The following is a 22702-nucleotide window of genomic DNA, read 5'->3' as shown; positions in this document are numbered from 1 at the left end:
GATTTTTAGTGAAGATGGTAAATTAAATATGGAAATAGACAACAGAATCAACAAATCTGGTATGGTAGGAAGTCAGTTGAATAAATTCATATGGAAAAGAGAGAAATTAGTCAAAACATTAAATTAGCTGTATACAAGACAGTGTTCAAACTAGTTTTAACTTATGGATCTGAGAGCTGGGTCAGAAGTAAAACACTTGACCAAAGACTAGAGACCGCAGATATGACAGTCCTGAGGAAGATTATAGGTGTGAACAGACGGCATCAATGGCAATATCATATTAAAAATGAGGATATTAGGAAAAACTTGACATTGTCAGCATCCAGGAATGCGTTAGCAGAGCTAATCTCAGGTGGTATGGTCACTTAAACAGAATGGGAGAGGAAAGATTAGCAAAACAAGTGTTCTCTGCCAGGTTGTCAGGAAAACAACCCAGAGGAAGACCAAGATATAGGTGGATTGATACAATACAAAGTGCCTTAGACCAGTGCTTCCCAAACTTCTGGGTGTCAGGGCCCCTTTGCAAAAATTAAAATATTTCACGGCCCCCCCCGAAAAAAATCGTAATAGAGAGATATATTATTATAATATTTATTGTATTTATATTCAATACAAAACATACACAGCGAATATTGCAAAAATCAAATGCATGTATTACATTTTTTGCCTCTTACCGTTTGGTTCTGAAGACGATGCGGGCTGTTCTGGTAAAATATGAAATACTGTCCTTTTTTTTTGAGTCTGTTTCTGCTTCTTCTGATTGTTTGCAGGATTTTTTGTATTTTTTATCAGCCACTTATCCATCTCAGGGTTAAATTTTTTAATGTAGAATAGATCAATTAATATCACCACTTACCGATACTTGCACACCACAGACTGATAATATGAAATTAATGAATATTACCTGAATAAGGGAATCCCTGGACCAGGAACATTTTTCTCTTTTGTGACTTTTCTCCCTTTACGGTAATTAAGCCTAATGCGAAACAGACAGCAAAGACAGGTTATTAAAACGTGCATATGATTGGTGCGGTCTTAACAAAAGACCGTGCAACCCGAAAGATAAAAGCATAGCTGACAATTGAGTTGAAATGCTAACTCTCTTCAACTGAATTCCATATGTGAAACTGCCATAACATTCATTATATATATATTACTTAGTTTTAACACTTTTACGAATTTTAACAGGTTCGGTTGAATTTTATTGCTGCCTTGGGAAATCGAACTCACACACATCTAATTAATAACAATAGTCAATACTTTTTAGTTAGATACTGTGTTTGCCCATGCAACATATGGTTCTGTTTCAGTCTATACATGTGATTCATTAATTAGTGTGTTTTTATCCCAGTTGTCTCTAATTGCACTATTTGTTGAGAAATATATTACACAGACTCCTCATACCTTATTCACTGGCATAATAAAAGTACTTGTCTTTATTGCCTCTGCAATATAGTGGTTGTTAGGGAGGGCATGTTGTTTACCACTGCAAGTGAGTTACTATCTCCCCACATGAACTTGTTTAAGCTTTTTTTCATGTGTGAAGTATATGCGAAACTTTTATTGGTAACAGAAAACTAGCTCGGATGACAGTGATAATATAAAACGAGTTTTGATATGTATATAAAGTCAATATCAACAGTCCCTGATTACGAACGCGTGATGAAAGGGACAGGAAGATTTGGAGCTTCCCTTGAGAGCATTCGAAGTAAATACAATTAACCACTGCTTTGAAATGGAACATATGAATAAGCAATATTTACTAATATTCATTAAGCGCCAAAATACGCAGGAAGCAAAGTTTGTGAACCAACACCAATGAATTTTTCCATTAAAATATAAAAAAATAACAAAAAAGAAATAAATAATAAAAGTTAAATACGTTTCTTTTAAAATAAAAAAAATCTACTTAGTCTTAAAACATTTTAAATTTGTTTTCATTGTTTCACGGCCCCCTCAACTAAAGGCCCCCAAGGGGGCCGCGGCCCACAGTTTGGGAAGCGCTGCCTTAGACGACAGAAATATAAGATGTGATAATGTTGGAGTCTTGACAAGTAACAGACCGATTTGGAGGAAAATTGTAGATAGGAAGTTAGTAATGATGTAAATTTTTCATGTAGTACTATCATATCCTGTATACCCCTTGAGGGTACATGGCAGGAATTTGATCATGATATTTTCTATGTTCTTATCTATATATTCCCATGATTTTTGTTTAGCTAGTTTTACTCATTACATCACTTATGTGCATTTTTTTGTGTATATTCTCTCAGAGCACATGCTGACTTACTTGCCAAGAGCTTTCAATATGCTTTCTTTGTTTCCTTGAATCCCTCTTTAATTTCCTGAGTCTTCCATGAGGCTCTGAATTTTCTATTCTTGCTGAATCAATTAATGTTTTCTTCTGGTTCTATCACTGAATATCTAAGACCTGGAGATTCAGTGGTTCATTGATGTTTTTTTTTTTTTCCGACTGATAGCATTCATCTTCAATATTTTCTATCACTAAACAAACACACGTAATAACCACAGTAATAAGTTTTAATAAGTAAATATTTCATCCTAAGTATCTTAGGACTACCGATGGTACTTAGGATGAAATATTTACTAATTAAAACTTATTACTGTGGTTATTACGTGTGTTTGTTTAGTCATGAATTCTCCACAGGTTTCATTGATAAATAAAATTTTCTATCACTGTTCTGCCATTTCTTGTTTCATTTAACAGTCTTTCAAAATAATTACTCTGAAGTCTAGGATATCTTTATCTTTTTGTTGATAATATATTTATCATCTCATATTCCTTTTGCAGCACTCTTTCCACTATTTCTATTTTTTTTTCAATATTCTCTAGAACATTTTGTCACTTTCCTGATATTTTCTTCTATATTCTTACCAAAGTTTTCCCAAAGACTTTTGTTTAGCTGCTTTTACACACAAAGTTTACAGGCAGATACGGTAGGAGGATACAGAGAAAAATGTATCCTCTTACCGTATCTGCCTGTAAACTTTTAGTATGCTTTCTTGTTTTCCAGGAATACTTCTTTGACTTGTTGCATCCACAATGAAGTTGTTCTGAATTTTCCATCCTTGTAGACAACTTCATGATATGTTTGCTTTGGCTGGGCTGAATCAATCAATTTTTTCTTCAGAATCTGCATTTAAGTATCCAGAATTTGATTATTGTTTTCCAATTCTTTTTCTTCCAAATAATATTTGTATACCTAAGTCCTATGGTTCATATCTGAAAGCTGCTCAGCTCTGATTCTTTTTAATACTGTACTCAATTTTATTTTGCTCAAAACTAATGGTGATCACTTCCTATTTCAATTCTCCTATATATATATACACACTCTGTTGTCTTAAACCAGTATTGAAGATATCACTGTCCACAATCATCAAGACTTTTTTTTATTCTTTGTGTCTTCTGTTTGTGTGAATTTGTGCACATCTTTATGTTGGAACATGGTGTTAGTGAAAAGTTTCTTTATGCTATAAATTTATTAATATATATATATATATATATCCTTACATAAATCACTCTGCATGTGAATATGGAAAATATTCTTACTGCTAACTTTGACATTATAGCAACTCTTGCATATGATCCTTTAAGGTCTGTCCTGATAATTACATATTTTACTTTGAAAAAATCACTGGGCAATTGGGCATTACATTAATAAGCAATAATTAGTCATTTAAAGTCTCATGGTTAAATTACAGCTGTAGCTATATTTATTCTAGGTTTCCTTGGCAGCAGAAAATATTGAAAAATTCTTTTTTTTTTTTTTTCCCCTTTCCCTATACAGTGGCGCCTCGTAGTTCGTATTTAATTCGTTCCAGAAACCTGTTCAAACTATGAATCGTTTGAAGTCCGAATCAATATTTTACATAAGAAATAACGGAAAGTGAAATAATCCATTTCCATATCCAAAAAATTTCAATAATTTTTTTTTTTTTAATTTTATCTATTTTAGGTTTTTTAATGTTAATAACTTAGAAAAAATTAAACAAAATAATCTTATATTTATTTTATTAATTTTAATTATTACAACATAAAAATAACAGTGAAGAATATTTTTTTTAATAATATAAAAATCACAAAGACGAAAATATGCTACTTGTTAAGCATCTTCTTTCTGCTTCTTAGCTCGAAAAAGTTGATATTCCTGGTCACTACTGTCTTATTAGGGTGCCATTTTTCCACAATAGCTTGTGTTCTAACCCAAACAGAGAATAATTCTTGAAGGTCTGCATTGGAAATGCATCCTTTGGCATCCTTCTCTTCCATAAAAATTTTTTTTTCCACTTCTTTTTGTTGTCGATCGTGAAGACATTGAAGTTCTTCTGTGCTGAGTTCGGTTTTATGATCATCTATTAGCTCCTCTACATCCTCATCACTCATCTCTAATCCCATAGCTTTACCCAAAGACAGTTTCATTTACAACAGACTCTTCTTCACAGCTTACTACTTCATTGACTGAAATAAAATCTGGCCAGAGTTTTTATCCAAGCAGAAATCATTGTTTTAATAGAAACTTCTTTCCATGCCTTATTGACGATCCTTAAGCAATGAAGAATGTTGTAATGCTCTTTCCAAAAAAATTCTTTAAGAGTCAGTTCTGTGGCATTGGTTATTTCACAGCACTTTTGAAACATAGCCTTAATATACAGTTTTTGAAGTTTGAAATCACTTGCTGGTCCATGGGTTGTATGATAGAAGTGGTATTGGGCAGCAAAAACTTTATCTTGATGAAACTGAATTCACCAACTAAATCCTCCTTTAAATTTGGGGGATGAGCAGGAGCATTGTCCATCGCTAGAAGAGCTTTTAATGGTAGATTTTTTTCAGTAAGATGAGCTTTTACAGTGGGAGCAAATTCTTGATAAATCCACTCGGTGAAAAACTCTTTTAACCCATGCTTTCGTGTTGGCCCTCCACATAACACCAAATTTGCTCTTTATGACATTGTTCTTTTTAAAAACACGTGGATTTTCAGAATGGTAAACGAGCAAAGGGTTTATCTTACAGTCTCCACTAGCATTACCACAAAGCAGCAAAGTAATTCTATATTCCAGAGGTTTATATCCCTGTGCCGTCTTTTCTTCTTTTGTGATATAGGTCCTTTTGGGCATTTTATTCCAAAATAGACCCATTTCATCACAATTAAAAACCTGTTGGGATACAAATCCTTCACTATCCATACTCCTTAAAGGTGTTTACAAATTTGGCCGCTTCTTCTGCACCCACAGCACCCACAACCTCTCCATGCATGACAACACTATGGATCCCAGTTTGTTTTTTGAATTTATCGAACCAGCCTCTACTCCCTTTAAACTCCCATTTTCACTACGTTTCTTAAGTTCACTATGCAGATGTTTGGCTTTCTCACAAATAATTCTCTCAGTAATAACGTCACCACGTAATCGCTTCTCGTTTATCCACACTAAAAGGAGTTTTTCCATCTCTTCAATAACATGTGACTTATGTACATATCATGGCAATAAAAAAAATGCCAAAAACAGTTAAAAATTCTCTACACAAATGAATGTATCGCGCAATGACTAAGCTGTGTAAAGTAAGGGACAACACACAGCTGACTGAGACAGACACACACACACACACTGTGCAGGCACGTGGAGGTGAGTGAGGGAAATTAGTGGGGGGGGGGGGGGGAGAAGCATGCCCAGTGACGTGCCAAAACTGTCTAATACTATATGACTCTGAGTTCCTGGACTATAGTTCGAACTTAGAAACGCCATTTGAACTGTGAATCAGATTTCTTGCATTCTCAAGCGTTTGAACTCTGGAACGTTTGCCACTGTAGTTCTTTTTAAAGATAATGGTGACTAATTATTAAACTGATAGGATTTTACACTGACGTTTGATTCATCATTTACTTTGATGGCAGATGACTTTTTTTTTTTTTTTTTTTTTTTTGTAAGTCAAATTTTTTTAAAGGTTTTGTTATTCTTTTATGTGGAACATGTTGAGATATTTTTAGTTCTCTTGGTACAACTAGATTTAATTTACGCTTCTGTTATTGCAAGTTTATGTTTATATTTTTGACAGAAATGATATTAGATGTGAAAACTTAAACATAAATATATCTGGTTGCACTGACAAAACAGTAACTTCACGAAGATACTATCGCATATAAACAAGTGTTAAACGCCATTAACTGGCTAAAAAAAATTCTCAAACTTTTAGATAAGTGATCACATGATCCTTTATTTATTTTGACCTTATTTTAAAAAAAAAAATAAACATATTATTCATGTTGCTTACTATTTTAATTATTAAAATTTATTATTAATGATACACTGATTTTTTTCTTTTATATTTTAACTAACAGCCAGTGACGCCTCTGGAAATTGAAGTTGCAACACTGTTAGCTCAAGCTGATCATATACCAGATAAAACTAGTGAGACTGTTATTGGAGATGAAATTGCTTTAAAAGCCATGAGCTTAGAAGAGGTATGTGCTGTTTTTTTTTGAGTCATATATTTAAGGGTCAAAGCTGTAAAACTGAGAGGAGACCTCCACATAGCCTTTAAAGGAATGTGGAGAACCGACCAGGGCTTCTGACCTAATGTCCAATCCTCACCTTCTCGTGGTGCACCCTGTTTGGTATCTACCTGGATACTGAATGAATGAGGATGGGCTGGCAATTTGAGATTTAGCTGACCTAATTGTATTCCTGTTGGTTAAACCAAAATACAAAATGATGGTACAACATGACAAAATTTCATGCCGGCTGGGGGTATCGCCCGATTAAACAAGGCCCCCCCCATTGTTTTTGCCAGGGAACCAGGGCGAACAGCGAAAAGTCAGCTAGTGGAACAAATCTGAAAACACAACATCACCAGAGTTAAAGTTTGGTACTATCAACATAAGATGTCTGAATGGCAAAGATATGGAGCTAGCAGAGGAATTAGATAAGTACCAGATCGACATAATAGGGGTGACTGGAACAAAAAAGACAAAAACTGACGAGATCTTTCTGAGCAATAAATTCAAAATGTTATATTCAGGCAATGACAATCAAGGAAAAGAAGGAGTAGCCATAGTATTCAACACAAAATACAAGACTAATCTTCTTGAATGGCAGGCAGTCTCAAGTAGAGTGATGTGGGCAAATATCAGAATGGGGAACTGGACAATGAGACTTTTTGTGCCTATGGTCCCACAGAAGGTTCTACTAAAGTACAAGTGGAGGAATTTTTTGAGGCTCTAGAGAAAGCTAGTGACACAATGAAAAAGGAAAAGTTGGTCCTTGTTGGGGACCTAAATAGCAGAGTAGGAAGTGATTGTCAGACATACAAAAATGTTTTGAGAAAATTTGGAGAAAAAGAGCAAAGCTAATAATAATGGCAAATACCTGTTGGATTTCTGCTCAGGACATGGACTGGTTATTACTAACACCATGTTCCAACATAAAAATGTGCACAAATTCACATGGAGAGAAGAGGCAAAGAACAAGAAAAGTCCCATTGACTATGCTATTGTTGATAGTGATGTTTTCTTCCTGGTGCAGGACACCAGAGTGTACAGAGGATTTGAAATTGGAAGTGATCACTATTTAGTGTTGAGCAGGATAAAATTGAATTTCATATTTAAAAGAATGACATGTAAGAAAGTTTTAAAGCGAATAAAAGTTGAGCAGCTCTCAGATGTGAACTGTAGACTAAAATACACAAAGATTATTGAAGGAAAAATGAAAGAGTTTGAGAACAGGAACCAAACCTTGGAGATTCAGTGGCAAGCCTCGAAGAAAACCTTGATTGATTCAGGTAGAGAGGCATGTGGTGAAGTTGTCTGCAAGGATAGAAAAATTAGAACTCCATGGTGTAAACAGGAAGTTAAAGAGGCAGTGAAGGAAAAGAAGAAAGCATATCAAAAGTTCCTGGCAAATAAAAGTCAGCTTGTGCTCTTAGAGAATACAGAGACAAATGTAAGAAAGCTAAACACTGTGTGAAACTAGCTAAACAAAAGTCATGGGAGGACTTTGGCAAGAACATAGAAAATAAATATCAAGAAGGTGGCAATGGTGCAGAAGGTGCAGTCAGGAATACATATCCATACTTGAAGTAGAAAAAGCCATCAAAGGCTTGAAATGTGGAAAGTCAGCAGGAGTAGATGATATTCGACCAGAAATGCTGAAGTATGGCGGTATAAAAGTCTTACAATGGCTGCACTGCATAGTTCAGAATGCCTGGACAGAGGGACGAATTCTAGACGATTGGAGTAGAGCTCTCATAGTACCCATATATAAAAAGGGAAATAAAAGTGAATATGAGAATTACAGAGGTATATCCGTATTGTGTTTTCCTGGTAAGATATATGCAAGTATACTTGAGAAACGGTTGAGAAGAATTGTGGAAAAAAAGCTTGGTGAAGAACAAGCTGAGTTCAGGTCAAATAGAGGCTGTCAGGACCAGATCTTCACTTTATGACAAATAGTTAGTGGAGAAATCATGGGAATATAAAAAGATCTGTATTTAAGTTTTGTCGATTTGGAAATGGCATATGACAAGAGAGTGTCATATGCCATTTCTTGCAATATGACTTGGCAGGTGCCAAGAGAGAAGCTATTCAATACGCTACAGTTATATGGTGTCAATGGGGCATTATATCAAGCAATACTTAGTCTGTATTTGAGTTGTAAGTCGGCAGTTAGAATTGAAGGAAGTACAGGAAAATGGTTTAATGTTAAATCTGGTGTGAGGCAAGGATGAACATTATCCCCTCTGTTATTCATTATCTATATGGATCACATTATGAAGGAAAGTGGTATTAAACATGATATCAAAATTGGAGATGTTAATGTCAGCTCTTTGCTTTATGCGGATGATGTTATACTTCTAAATAAATCCGCTGCAAGTCTGCAAGATTCTCTGACTAAATTGAATAACTGTTGTATTAGATAAGAAGACCAAAATATAGGTAAATTGATACGGTACAAAGTGCCTTAGATGATAGAAATATAAGATCTGGTAATGTTGGAGTCTTGACAAGTAACAGACTGATTTGGAGGAAAATTGTAGATAGTAAGTTAGTAATGAAGTAAATTTTTCATGTAGTACTATCATATCGTGTACACCCCTTGAGGGTATATGGCAGGAATTTGATGATGATGATATATTTACTGGAAGAACTTCCCAACCTGAAAGGGAAACTTTAATAAAAATTTTTGAATGATAGATCTTACACTCCAGTAAAATAAGTGTGCCCAAAGAGTGTCTAAGGACTATACAGCTAAATGTTATATGATGTGGGCAATCAGGTAGATTTTGTGATGTGTTTTCTAGATGCAAGTGCTATGTAGATCTCTGAATGTGTCGAATGTGACTCATTTCATGAGTCACATCAAAATATGAAATTTTGAAGCAAAATTTAAAATTTAGTATAATTTTTATTCCCAATCCAGTGTTGTAACGCCTTCATCATGTCACAATAAAAAACTTAATTGCACATTTACTGTAACAATCCATGTTCAGTTATAAATACTCCTGGACAGTTTTTATCAGTGGATCCAATTCTAAATGACCCTAGTGGTGACTTGTAATAAAAAATTAATTTTTTAGTGATAAGACAGTATTATATTGTTTGGTATTATATTATTTGACAATAACATTAATGCATTATTTGTCCCACAAGTGGTGCTTTGTTACACCACACACACACACAATATTCCATTGAGTTTTTGATCCTTCAAATTCACAGACAAAAATCAGTTTCTCCAGAGCAGCCACATAAATGATGGATTACTATATTGCCAGAAAACTTTCTAAGCTCACATGTTGCTTCAATGTTGTAAATTGTATATAAAAGTGGAGGAATTAGAAAATTTTGCAGAATTTATTTTGAGATATCAAAAACAAATATAAGAACTTTGATTTTACTTAACTAATTTTACTTGCACTTTTAGATTTTACTAGTTTTAATTTTTACTTATTTATACAAGTTTAACAAATTTTCCTTTTTTAGGCTAGAGCAAGACACAAAGAATTGCAAAAACTGAGAGCCTTGTTGTCCTACGAGGAATCTAAAGCCCGGCGACAAAATAAAATAAAAAGCAAAAAGTGAGCTATTTGTTGATATAATTGCATAAAAAATAGTTTTTAATGATATTATTTATTAACCTCCCTACTGACAAGGTGAATAAAATAGCGAGACCAAATTGCACTTCTTATCCATGTTATTCAATGGTGTTACAGAATAGTATCCAGATTTAGCTTGATGTCTGTAGACATCATGGCTGGTTGGGGAGTTAATATTAATTTCTAGCACACGGCAACAGCTTTTCATTAGTAAGCCACCGACTGCAAGAAATATTCCTGTTTCTTTGATTTGCTTGCTCAGTACTTACGTTTCATTAAAGTTAATTATTGTGGTTATCGTGCAATGTATTGTTTATAGTCATGCCACAGGTACCTTTAAAGAATAGATCAGGTATGTGAACTTGCAATTTTTATATAGCTTTCAGCCAATTCATGAAAGAAAGTGAGAATGATTGTCATTCCTTTTCTTTTCAGCAGGATAAAAAAAAAAGATGTTTTACTTTAGAAAATAATCTTTTTTATCTCCAATTCTAATATTAGGTTTAATGGCATTTTCTTTTATAATGTTGATTCATATAGATGAAGAATAACAGTAGAGATGGTGTGCACCCCTTGGCCCAATTCTGATTTAACATCAAACTATCTCCCTGTACCTTCTTCAATTCTAACTATTGACTTACAACTCAGGTTGTTGATTGATTGATTGACTGGTATAATGCTGCATTTACATCATATAATTAGAACATTTTGAACAACTTTCTCTTGTAAAATGCCTTTTCCAGATATGCAAAACTTAGATACAGATCCCTGTTAATATTCCAATAATTTCTCAACTATTTGTCTTAAAATGGAAATCTGATCTTGACATTCCCTGATTGACCTGAGCCCAACTTGTTCTTCTCTAAGTTTCTCTTCAATTATTCTTATCCCTTCTCAAGCATACTTGCATACATCTTATCAGGAATGCTTAGTAGGGAAATTTGTTTATAATTCTCACATTCAGTTTTATTTCTTTATATAGATGGATATTATGAGAGTTCTATTGCCAGTTACCTGGAATTTGATCCTGTGAGGCTTCTTGAATTACTGTATTTACTCCAATATAACTCACCTTTTTCCCAAATATTAAAGTTAAAAAATTGCGAGATAAATGTGGGGATTTTCAGAAACTAAAGTTTTTCAGGAAAAAATTGATGTTTATAATTTAAATCCTCAGTCTTCTTCTTCTTCTACGCGTTATTCCCATATCCTATGCAGGGTCCGCGTGTCACTTTAGATGCGACTTCTTGTTAGTACTACTCCCAACCGACCCGTCACCTGGTCTGCCGCTGGGGTGGAATATATATATTTTTTTGACTGTAGAGGCGTATGTTCACGGGGCCGGTTTGCCTGCTTGCGGGATGAATTTAAATCCTCAGTATTCATTATAACAAATCTGAAAACAAACCCCAACTCAACATCACCAGAGTTAAAGATCGATACTATCAACGTAAGAAGCCTGAATGGCAAAGAAATGGAGCTAGCTGAGGAATTAGATAAGTACCAGATCGACATAACAGGAGTGACTGAAATAAAAAAGACAAAAACTGGTGAGATCTTTCTGAGCAATAAATACAAAATGTTATATTCAGACAATGACAATCAAGAAAAAGAAGGGGTAGTGATAGTATTCAACACAAAATACGAGGCTAATCTTCTTGAATGGCAGTCAGTCTCAAGTAGAGTAATGTGGGCAAATATGAGAATGGGGAACTGGACAATGAGACTTATTTGTGCCTATGGTCCCACAGAAGGCTCTACTAAGGTAGAAGTGGAGGAATTTTTTGAGGCTTTAGAAAAAGCAACTGACACAATGAAAAAGGAAAAGTTGGTCCTTGTTGGGGATCTAAATAGCAGAGTAGGAAATGATTGTGAGACATACAAAAATAATTTGGGAAAATTTGGAGAAAAGAGCAAAGCTAATAATAATGGCAAATATCTGTTGGATTTCTGCTCAGGACATGGACTGGTTATTACTAACACCATGTTCCAACATAAAAATGTGCACAAATTCACATGGAGAGAAGAGGCTAGGAATAAGAAAAGTCTCATTGACTATGTTATTGTTGATAGTGATGTTTTCTCCCTGGTGCAGGACACCAGAGTGTACAGAGGATTTGAAATTGGAAGTGATCACTATTTAGTCTTGAGCAGGATAAAATTGAATTTCATATTGAAAAGAATAACATGTAAGAAAGTTTTAAAGCGAATAAAAGTTGAGCAGCTCTCAGATGTGAACTGTAGACTAAAATACACAAAGATTATTGGAAAGAAAATGAAAGAGTTTGAGAACAGGAATCAAACCTTGGAGATTCAGTGGCAAACTCTGAAGAAAACATTGATTGATTCTGCGAGAGAGGCATGTGGTGAGGTTGTGTGCAAGGATAAAAAAATCAAAACTCCCTGGTGGACACAGGAAGTTAAAGAGGTAGTGAAGGAAAAGAAGAACGCATATCAAAAGTTTCTGGCAAATAAGTCAGCTTTTACTCTTACAGAATACAGAGACAAATGTAAGAAAGCTAAACAGTGTGTAAAACTAGCTAAACAAAAGTCATGGGAGGGCTTTGGCAAGAATATAGAAAATAAATATCAAGAAGGTGGCAAAATATTCTGGAGGTTGTTGAAGAAGCTTAAGAATGGAGGAAAGAGTGCTGTAAAAGGAATTAGAGATGATAAAGGTGACATGAAAACAGAAGAAAAAGATATCCTTGAAGTATGGAGTAATTACTTTGAAAAACTGCTAAATGAAACAAGCAGTGATGACAGCACAGTGATAAAAAACACTGACCAGGCATGTAGTCAGGAATACATATCCATACTTGAAGTAGAAAAAGCCATCAAAGGCTTGAAATGTGGAAAGGCAGCAGGAGTAGATGATATTCGACCAGAAATGCTGAAGTATGGTGGTATAAGAGTCTTACAGTGGCTGCACTGCATAGTTCTGAAAGCCAGGACAGAGGGACGAATTCCCGATGATTGGAGTAGAGCTCTCATAGTACCCATATATAAAAAGGGAAATAAAACTGCATGTGAGAATTACAGAGGTATTTCCCTACTGAGTGTTCCTGGCAAGATCTATGCAAGTATACTTGAGAAACGGTTGAGAAGAATTGTGGAATAAAAGCTTGGTGAAGAACAAGCTGGATTCAGGCCAAATAGAGGCTGTCGGGATCAGATCTTCACTTTACGACAAATAGTCGAGAAAGCATGGGAATATAACAAACATCTATTTAAGTTTTGTCGATTTGGAAAAGGCATATGACAAGGTGCCAAGAGAGAAGCTATTCAATACGCTGCAGTTATATGGTGTCAATGGGGCATTATATCAAACAATACTTAGTCTTTATTTGAGTTGTAAGTCAGCAGTTAGAATTGAAGGAAGTACAGGAAGATGGTTTAATGTTAAATCTGGTGTGAGACAAGGATGTACATTTTCCCCTCTGTTATTCATTATCTATATGGATCACATTATGAAGGAATGTGGTATTAAACCTGATATCAAAATTGGAGATGTTAATGTCAGCTCTTTGCTTTATGCGGATGATGTTATACTTCTAAATAAATCCGCTACAAGTCTGCAAGGGTTCTCTGACAAAATTGAATAGCTGTTGTAATAGATATGGTATGAAGGTCAGCAATAAAAAGACAAAGACAATGAAAATAGGCAGAATCATTGAAAATGTCAACTGTGTTGTGAATGGAGAACCTGTGGAACAAGTAAAACATTTCAGTTACTTAGGCACGATTTTTAATGAAGATGGTAAATTAAATATAGAAATAGACAACATAATTAGCAAAACTGGTATGGTGGGAAGTCAGTTGAATAAATTCATATGGAATAAGAAAGAAATTAGTCGGAGCACTAAATTAGCTGTATACAAGACAGTGTTCAAATCAGTTTTAACTTATGGATGTGAGAGCTGGGTCAGAAGTAAAACACTTGACCAAAGACTAGAGACCGCAGATATGAGAGTCCTGAGAAAGATTAGAGGCGTGAACAGATGGCATCAATGGCAATATCATATTAAAAATGAGGATATTAGGAAAGAACTTGACATTGTCAGCATCCAGGAATGCGTTAGCAGAGATAATGTCAGGTGGCATGGTCACTTAAATAGAATGGGAGAGGAATGATTAGCAAAACAAGTGTTCTCTGTCAGGTTGGCAGGAAAACGACCCAGAGGAAGACCAAGATATAGGTGGATTGATACGGCACAAAGTGCCTTAGACGATAGAAATATAAGATCTGATAATGTTGGAGTCTTGACAAGTAACAGACTGATTTGGAGGAAAATTGTAGATAGGAAGTTAGTAATGATGTAATATTTTCATGTAGTACTGTCATATCCTGTACACCCCTTGAGGGTACATGGCAGGAATTTGATGATGATGATGAGTGTTCATTATAATTTGTAATTAATCACATTATTTATGAAATGAATGCATTTAAATTTTAATTATCAATGTTATTTATGCAATCTAAAGATTCAAATATATCACATGATACATTTGAATCTTTAGCGACAATGTTTCTGTAATTAAATTAAAAAAAACAGTTTCATTATTGCATGTCCTTTTATCATTTCAGAATCATAAGATCACCTTGATTTAAAAAAAACTGAAAATAGGTATGACTTACCAGGAATCTATTTGTTATTGCTATTTCTGGTCTCGAGAGCAGTTTCCTTGTGTGCATTGTCAAGGTCATCTAACCAAATAGCATCATCTTTGCTCCTATCCAGGGCATTAGAGATGTTGGATTTTAAAAAACTTGGCAATTATTTCTTGCAAAATCATGTCTCAAGCTCTCAAAATCCGGTTGCACAACAGTTCTAATGAGCTCTTAATTTTTCCTGCTGGAGTCAGGGTGTTGCCACCAGTTGCCATCTACTCCATGTAGAATTTTCATACATAGTCCTTGAATGGTTTGTTGACCGATACATCCAAGGGCTGTAGACAAGGTGTAAGACCACCAGAAATAATAATTATTATTATTGTTCCAGGCAACTCCAAGAAGTCGACAGACTCATCGAGGGAGTCCCTAACATCATGTCGAGAACAACTATTCTACATTGACACAGTATCTATCATACCTTGCCTTGAACTCATTCACGGTCGTAGCACCCACAACGGACTCTGGAAGCTTATTCCACTCATTCACCACTCTCCAAGTAAAAAACCTAGCTCTAACTCCCTTGTCAACCACGCTCTTGCCCAGCTTCCATGCATGGCCCCTAGTCCTCCCACCACCAGTCATATTTTCAAAAATATCTTCTGGATCGATCTTATAGAAACCCTTCAGTAATTTGAATGTCTCAATCATATCACCCCTCCTTCGCCTATCGTCCAATCTCTGCAACCCACAAATTTTCAACCTATTCTCATAAGGTTCATTCCACAGACCTTCTATCATCTTGGTCACTCGTGTCTGGATCCTCTCCACTTCCTCCCCATCACGAAGAAACCCTGGTGCCCATAACTGGGCACAGTAGTCCAGATGGGGTCTTATCAAGGCTCAATACAGAGGAACAACAACTTGTTTGTCTCTGCATGTTAAAGTATTTTTCAGAAGCCAAGTGATTTGATGAGCTGATTTAGTCACTTTTGCAATGTGCCCCCTAAACTTCAATTCCCTATTCACCAACACTCCCAAATCCCTGGCTTCATCAATCTCCTGGAGTACAGCTCCACCAATGCGATATACTGCTGCTGTTCTTTTCACCCCAAAGTGCATAACCTTACACTTTGCCACATTAAATTGACATCCATTTTTCCTAGCCCAGTCCTCTAAACTATCCAAATCATCCTGTAAAATTTTGACATCCTGTGCACTCACAATTGCTCTACCCAGCTTTGCATCATCAGCAAACAAGTGAACACTTCCTCTCAAATCCTTTCCTATATCATTGATGAACAAATTGAAAAGCAGTGGTCCAAGAACAGAGCCCTGCGGCACACCACTAGTCACAAGCCGTCTTTTATACTCCACTCCTGCATAAACCACTCTCTGGTATCTCTCCTTCAACCACCCTCCTATTCATCTCACCAACCCTATATCTATCCCCATCTGCTCCAGTTTACTGATTAGGGTTCCATGTAGTATCCTGTCAAAGGCCTTGGCAAGGTCCAGTAGTATCACTGTGAACCCATTACCCCTATCCAGTTCAGCCGTCACTGTGTTATAAAACGTGAGCAAGTTACTGAGGCATGATCTACCCTTCACAAAACCATGTTGTTCCCCATACAATATCCCATTTTCATCTATCCAATCCTGTATTCTTTTCTTGACTAATTTCTCTAAGACCTTGACAATGATTCCTGATATGCTAATCGGTCGGTAATTTACAACAGCAGTCTTGGAACCACCTTTATGCAGCGGAACTATTTTCCCCCTCTTTCCACCCCCTCGGGACTAACCCAGACCCAAGACTCAAATTAAACAAAATGGTCAAGGGTACTGACAATCCTTTAGCTGCTTCTCGTACGACACGAGCTGGTATACCATCCAATCCCACGGATGTATTGACATTGAGGTTATGCAATAGACTACTCGCCTCCACTTCATTCACCACAATTCCCGTATAATCTACTGGTTTATTCATTTCTGCAATGTAACCACCTGGATGATATATACTTGCAAAGTGCTCACTCAGTAACTCAACTATATCAACTGATTCAGTTACCTCCCTACCATTGGCATTCTTTAAAATCATTCTGCCATGTACATTTTTCCTTTTACTTGCTACATATCTAAAAAACTGTTTAGGATTCTCTTTAGCCTGCATGGCCAACGATCTTTCGTAATCCTTTTTTGCTTTTCTTACCACACTCGTTACCCTTCTGGCCTGCGCTTTATACTGTTCATGTGCCTGCCAGTCACCTTTCTCCTTAAATCCCCTCCATAGTTGTTTCTTTTTTTGCAGCTCAAGCTTAATGGTGTTATTCATCCATTTAACCCCTACTTGATTTATTATTCGGACTCTTGGTTTACAGTCAGCCATTGCTTCATGCAAACACTTCTTAACTGCCTCCCATGCACTATCAACTTCTAGTCCTTGCAGTTGTACATGCCATGGCACTGAACCAATCAAACTCCTAAGCTTGTCATACTTTCCAGCCCGATAATTCCACACCTTTAGCCACCTCCCAAGTCAAGACCCTATGATCACTCTCACCAATTGGTGGCAATGTGATCATATTTGTTACAGCCAAATCCTCAGTTGTAATTACTAGGTCGAGCACTCTCTGACCCCTAGTATTTTCCATTACATGCTGTCGCAGATAGTTATCCCTTAATAAATGCATAAAATCCAATTCCTTCCTCCCGTGTGTCCTCTCCTCACTCCAATCAATGTGACCATAGTTGAAATCTCCCATAATAATTATCCTCCTTCTACTCATTTCTTCTATTTGCTTGTGCATACTGTCACCACCATCTTTTCCATCACCTGGTCTATAGCAGCACCCAATTGTATATTTAATTCTGCTAGCCACAATCTCACACCAAATGGCCTCAAATGTGCTCTTTTCTCTATCCTGCAATTCAACTTCTATTCTCCTTGGCTGTAGCTCATCAGCTATCATCAACAATACTCCTTCCCCCCCATTTTATTCTCTCTGTCATTCCTGAACACACTATACCCATCACATTCAATCCCACTAGCTATATCATCTACAGTCAGCCATGATTCACTAATACCAATAACCTGTGGTCTGGAAGTGCCAACCATGGCCAAAAACTCTTCCTTCTTGTTCCTAATACTCCTAGTATTAGTGTACATGAATTTAAGACCCCCATTAGCCATAACCCTACCTTGATGCCTTATATTAACTATCCCACTCTGATTTGTTGCCCTTATTCGCTCGGGCATATTATATTCATTCATACATTCAACTGCCTCCCTAAGGACTGTATATCTACCCCCCCCCCCTTAATAAATCTAGTTTCCCTGAATTTGCACATCCATTTCATTCAGCAACACTTTCTCAAGTCTCCTTACACCGTAACCATTCAAATGCATGCCATCCATCTTATATAGATCCTTTCGCCCATCGAACTCACTCCACACATCCACAAATTCCACACCACTCGTCATACATAACCCACACATAAAGTCATTCGCAATTATGGCCCTCCTTTTAAACATTTCACTGTCATACTGTGGCAAAAGACTAATCATTCTAACTCTCTCACTCTTTTCTTTTGCTACCTCAAACAATTCATTCAGGTGAAAAGCCAAAAGGCTATTTTTTTCTGGCGAGGTTGATATAAGTTAAGGGGATAAAAATCCCTTATTGTTTTTCAGCCAGTAAGCGAAACTAAGATCGAACACTACGATCTGTAACGTTTCATGCCGACGAACTGTCAGCGTATCCAAGCGTAAGTGACCACTTGGTAGTGCCACACCACGGCAACTCGTTGCAAAGGTGAAGCAAGCTTCCTCACTGTTCTTGATATTTTCTCATAATGTAAAACACAACTAGATCTAGTTTCCCTGAATTTGCACATCCATTTCATTCAGCAACACTTTCTCAAGTCTCCTTACACCGTAACCATTCAAATGCAAGCCATCCATCTTATATAGATGTAGATGGCAAATGAATCTCAGAATCTCTTAAGAGCTGCGTTTTACATTATGAGAAAATATCAAGAACAGCGAGGAAGCTTGCTTCACCTTTGCAACGAGTTGCCGTGGTGTGGCACTACCAAGTGGTCACTTACGCTTGGATACGCTGACAGTTCGTCGGCATGAAACGTTACAGATCGTAGTGTTCGATCTTAGTTTCGCTTACTGGCTGAAAAACAATAAGGGATTTTTATCCCCTTAACTTAATTCATTCAGGTCTTCTATCATTTCCATTTTATCTCCTTTCAAGTCATTCGTACCTGCCACAACAATCATTTCTTTCACCCTTTCCTTTTGCTCTCTAATAGACTCAGTTACATCCTTTATGGTCGCACCAGGTTGGTACGATTTTGTCAAATACTCTGCTAACACACCTCACTAACGAGTACTAACAGGTCTCCATACAGCACTCTATCCTTCATTTTGTTCATGTTCACACTCATACGCCTATTTTTCCTGTCATACTTTTTATTATTGGTTGGTTCATTCAGTCGACTTTTGCTCATACGCTCTAGCTGCTGTTTTGCCCTTTGTATCACACCATTCAACAACGCGATCTCACTCATTGCATCTGTCTCATATTCTCTGTAAAACCGTTAATACTATCATTTACACTTTCTACATTCACACTCTCACAATTCTCTGGTACAACCTCGCCGTTTCTTGTCATATCCTTATTTTCTTCATTCTGAAGTTTGACAAAAATAGCACACTCACGATCCGAAATACACTTCAATTCCTCATTCTCCCTACATTTTCTACACACATTCACACATTTTGTGCTTCTAAAGTACTTCTGACTGAATCGGTCCATCTAAACCTTGTTCTTCCACTGGGTCTCTGGTCTGTCTTGCTAACCTTTCCTCATTCTTTCTGTTTAAGTGATCATATCATGCCACCCTAGATTAGCTCTACTGACACATTCTTGAATGCTAATGATTTCAAATTCCTTTCTAATATCTTCATTTTTTAAATGATTCTGCCACTGATGCAGTTGGTTCACTCTCACTAATTTTTCTCAGGATCCTCATATCTGTGGTCTCTAGTCTTTGATCAAGTGCTTTAATTTTAACTCAACTCTCAAATCCATAACTTAAACTCATAACTAGTTTGAACACTGTCTTATATACTGCTAGTTTGGTGTTTTGGCTAATTTCTCTCTTATTCCATATAAATTTATTCAACTGGCTACTTACCATATCAGCTTTGCTTATCCTGTTGTTTATTTCCATGTTTAACTTGCCATCTTCACTAAAAACTGTGCTAAAATAGCTGAAATATTTTATTTTATCTATAGGATCTCCATTCAGAATGCAGGTGAAGTTTTCTTTGTTTCTGCCTTTTTTTTTCATTGTTTTAGTCTTTTTATTGCTGATTTTCATGCGAAATTTGTTACAGCAGCTGTTATTCGGTTTAATTATAGAATCCTGGAGACTTGCACTGGATGTGTTTAGAAGTACATCATCTATCTGCCCAAAGAGCTACTTTGGTATATCCAATTTTAATAACAGGTTTAGTGCCACTTTCTTTTATAATGTGATCCATATAGTTCAGCACTTCCCAAACTGTGGGCCGCGGCCCCCTTCGGGGCTGTGAAATAATGAAAACAAATTTGAGATGTTTTAAGACACAATAGGTTTTTTTTTAATCTTCAAAGAAACATATTTAATTTTTATTATTTCTTTTTTATATTTTAATGGAAAAAATCACACATTGGTGTTGGTTAACAAATTTTACTTCTTGCGTATTTCGGCAATTAATGAATATTAGTAAATATATGCTTATTCATATAAGGTTTGTTTCAAAGATATTGATATGAAACACAAAAAAGATTACAAACCAAAATCTTGAATATAAATACAATAAATATTATAATAATATATGTCTGTATTACAATTTTTTTTGGCGAGGGCCATGAAATATTTTAATTTTTTCAAAGGGGGCCTTGGCATCCATAAGTTTGAGAAGCACTGATATAGATGATGAAGAGGAGTGGACATAATATGCATCCTTGTCTAATCCCTGATTTTACATTAAACCATCTTTCTATATTTCCTTCAGTTCTAACTGCTGACTTACTTGAATATAGAGTATGTACTGCTTTGCATAATGTTACATTTATTTCATATAATTGTAGTGTTTTGAATAGCATTTATATCCCTGGGCACCTTGTCATATGCCTTTTCCAGATCTACAAAACTTAGGCAGATCTCTGTCATACTGCTATGATTTCTCAACTATTTGCTATCAAAAGAAAATTGTTCTTTTCCAAGTTTCTCTTCCACAATCTTTCTCAACCTCTTTTCAAGTATGCTTGCATAAGTCTTACCTGGAACACTTAGTAATGTGTTCCAGGTATTATTTCTCTGTAATTTTCACATTCAGCTTTATTCTCTTTTTTAATAGATGGGAACTATTAGCGTTCTTTGCAATCACTTGGAGTTCAACCTTCTGACCAGTCCTCTGAATTAGGCATTGTAGCCATTGCAAAACTTTTATACCTCCATACTTTAGCATTTCTGAATATCATCTGCAGCAGCTGCCTTTCCGCATTTCAACTTTTGATGGCTTTTTCTGCCTCAAGTATTAATATGTATTCCTCTTTGCATTCCTCTTGAAAATGTTCTGGTATGTTTTCTCACTGCTTGTTTCATTTTACAGTCCTTTAAAATAATTACTTCTAACATCTAAGATATCCTTATCTTCAGTTTTTGTGTCATCTTTATCACTTTTACACTTTTTCAGTAACTGCCAGAACATTTTCCTGCTATTTATTTTCTATATTTTTACCAAAGTATTATCATGACTTTTGTTTAGCTACTTTCATACATATCTTAGCTCTTACATTTTTCCTCTATATTCTTTTAGGGCATCTCCAAAAAATAAGGACGCAATGCAAATAACTTTCAGCCTGCTTTCTTCTTTTCTACAACTGCTTCTTTAACTTCTTGTGTCCAGCTTTGCGTTCTTATTTTTCCATCCTTGCAGACAGCTTCACTACATACCTCCCTAGCTAAATCAATCAGTGTCTTCTTCAAAGTTTGCCACTGACCCTCCAAGGTTTGGTTATTATATATTATTGTTTTCAGCATAATATCTATTTTTATTCTGCTTAGTACTAATAATGGTCACTTTCAATATCAAATCTTGTGTACACTCTTATCTTGAACCAGTATGAAGATATCATGATCAACAATAATGTAGTCATTGAGGCTTTTCTTTCCTGTATCTTATCTCTACGTGTTATGCCTATCTTAATGTTGGAATAAGGTTAGTAATGATTAGTCTGTGCCCTGAGCAATAATGCAGCAAATACTTACTTAGTAGCTTCAATGTTTACTTTAAATTTTCCCAAAATGTTCCTATATGCCTGGTGGGATTCATTTCTTACTCTGCTATTTAAATATCCAACAAGGATGACTTCTTTTTTTTTTTTTTTTTTTTTGTTAACTGCGTGTTCTAATGACTCAAAAATTCTTCCATCTCGTTCTTAGAAGAACCTTCTGTGTCACCATAGATGCAAATAACTTTCGTTGTTCATTTCCCCATTTCGAAGTGTGGCCACATCACTCTGCTTTAAACTGCCTTCCAGTCAAGAAGTTTATCTTCATGTTTGGTCAGGAAATAATGAATGATCATTATTTCCTGAATATTTTCTCTCTTTCTCTCTCCCCTTCCACTTCCCTCCTTCCTCTCATCTCTATCCCTTACTTCCACACTCTTTTGACTTTCTCCAGTTTGCTCTCTTTCCTCCTGTCTCTTTATTCTTTTGGCTTTCTCCTCCCTTGCTCTTTCGTGTCCATCTCTCACATCTACTCTCACTAGCCAACCTCTCCAGCTTCCTAATCTCTTCATTCACCCTCCTCAACTCAGTCTTCATTCCTTCCATCTCCTTTCTCAGTAGTTTTATTTTTCTCTCCACACATCTTGTTTTCAGTTGGCATTCATACACACACAGTCATAGCCATCA

General features: G+C 35.9%; 1 protein-coding gene across 4 annotated transcripts in view; it reads left to right on the top strand.

The window, feature by feature from the left end:
* The window catches only part of LOC150099367 (U3 small nucleolar RNA-associated protein 14 homolog A), a 247894-nt gene that overhangs the window by 134392 nt on the left and 90800 nt on the right, over positions 1-22702 (top strand). For all 4 annotated transcript variants that reach the window (XM_090403927.1, XM_090403929.1, XM_090403926.1 and 1 more), the window contains exons 9-10: positions 6357-6479; positions 9993-10087. In XM_090403927.1, the coding sequence (XP_090260053.1) occupies positions 6357-6479; positions 9993-10087 (218 nt within the window). The remainder of the gene's footprint in view (positions 1-6356; positions 6480-9992; positions 10088-22702) is intronic.

Source organism: Typopeltis vanoorti, chromosome 14, assembly GCF_054136105.1.
Source record: "Typopeltis vanoorti isolate ZY-2024b chromosome 14, IOZ_Tvanoo_1.0, whole genome shotgun sequence".
Lineage (NCBI taxonomy): Eukaryota > Metazoa > Arthropoda > Arachnida > Uropygi > Thelyphonidae > Typopeltis > Typopeltis vanoorti.
Note: the sequence above shows the minus strand (reverse complement) of the source record. Positions and strands in the feature narration are given on the sequence as shown.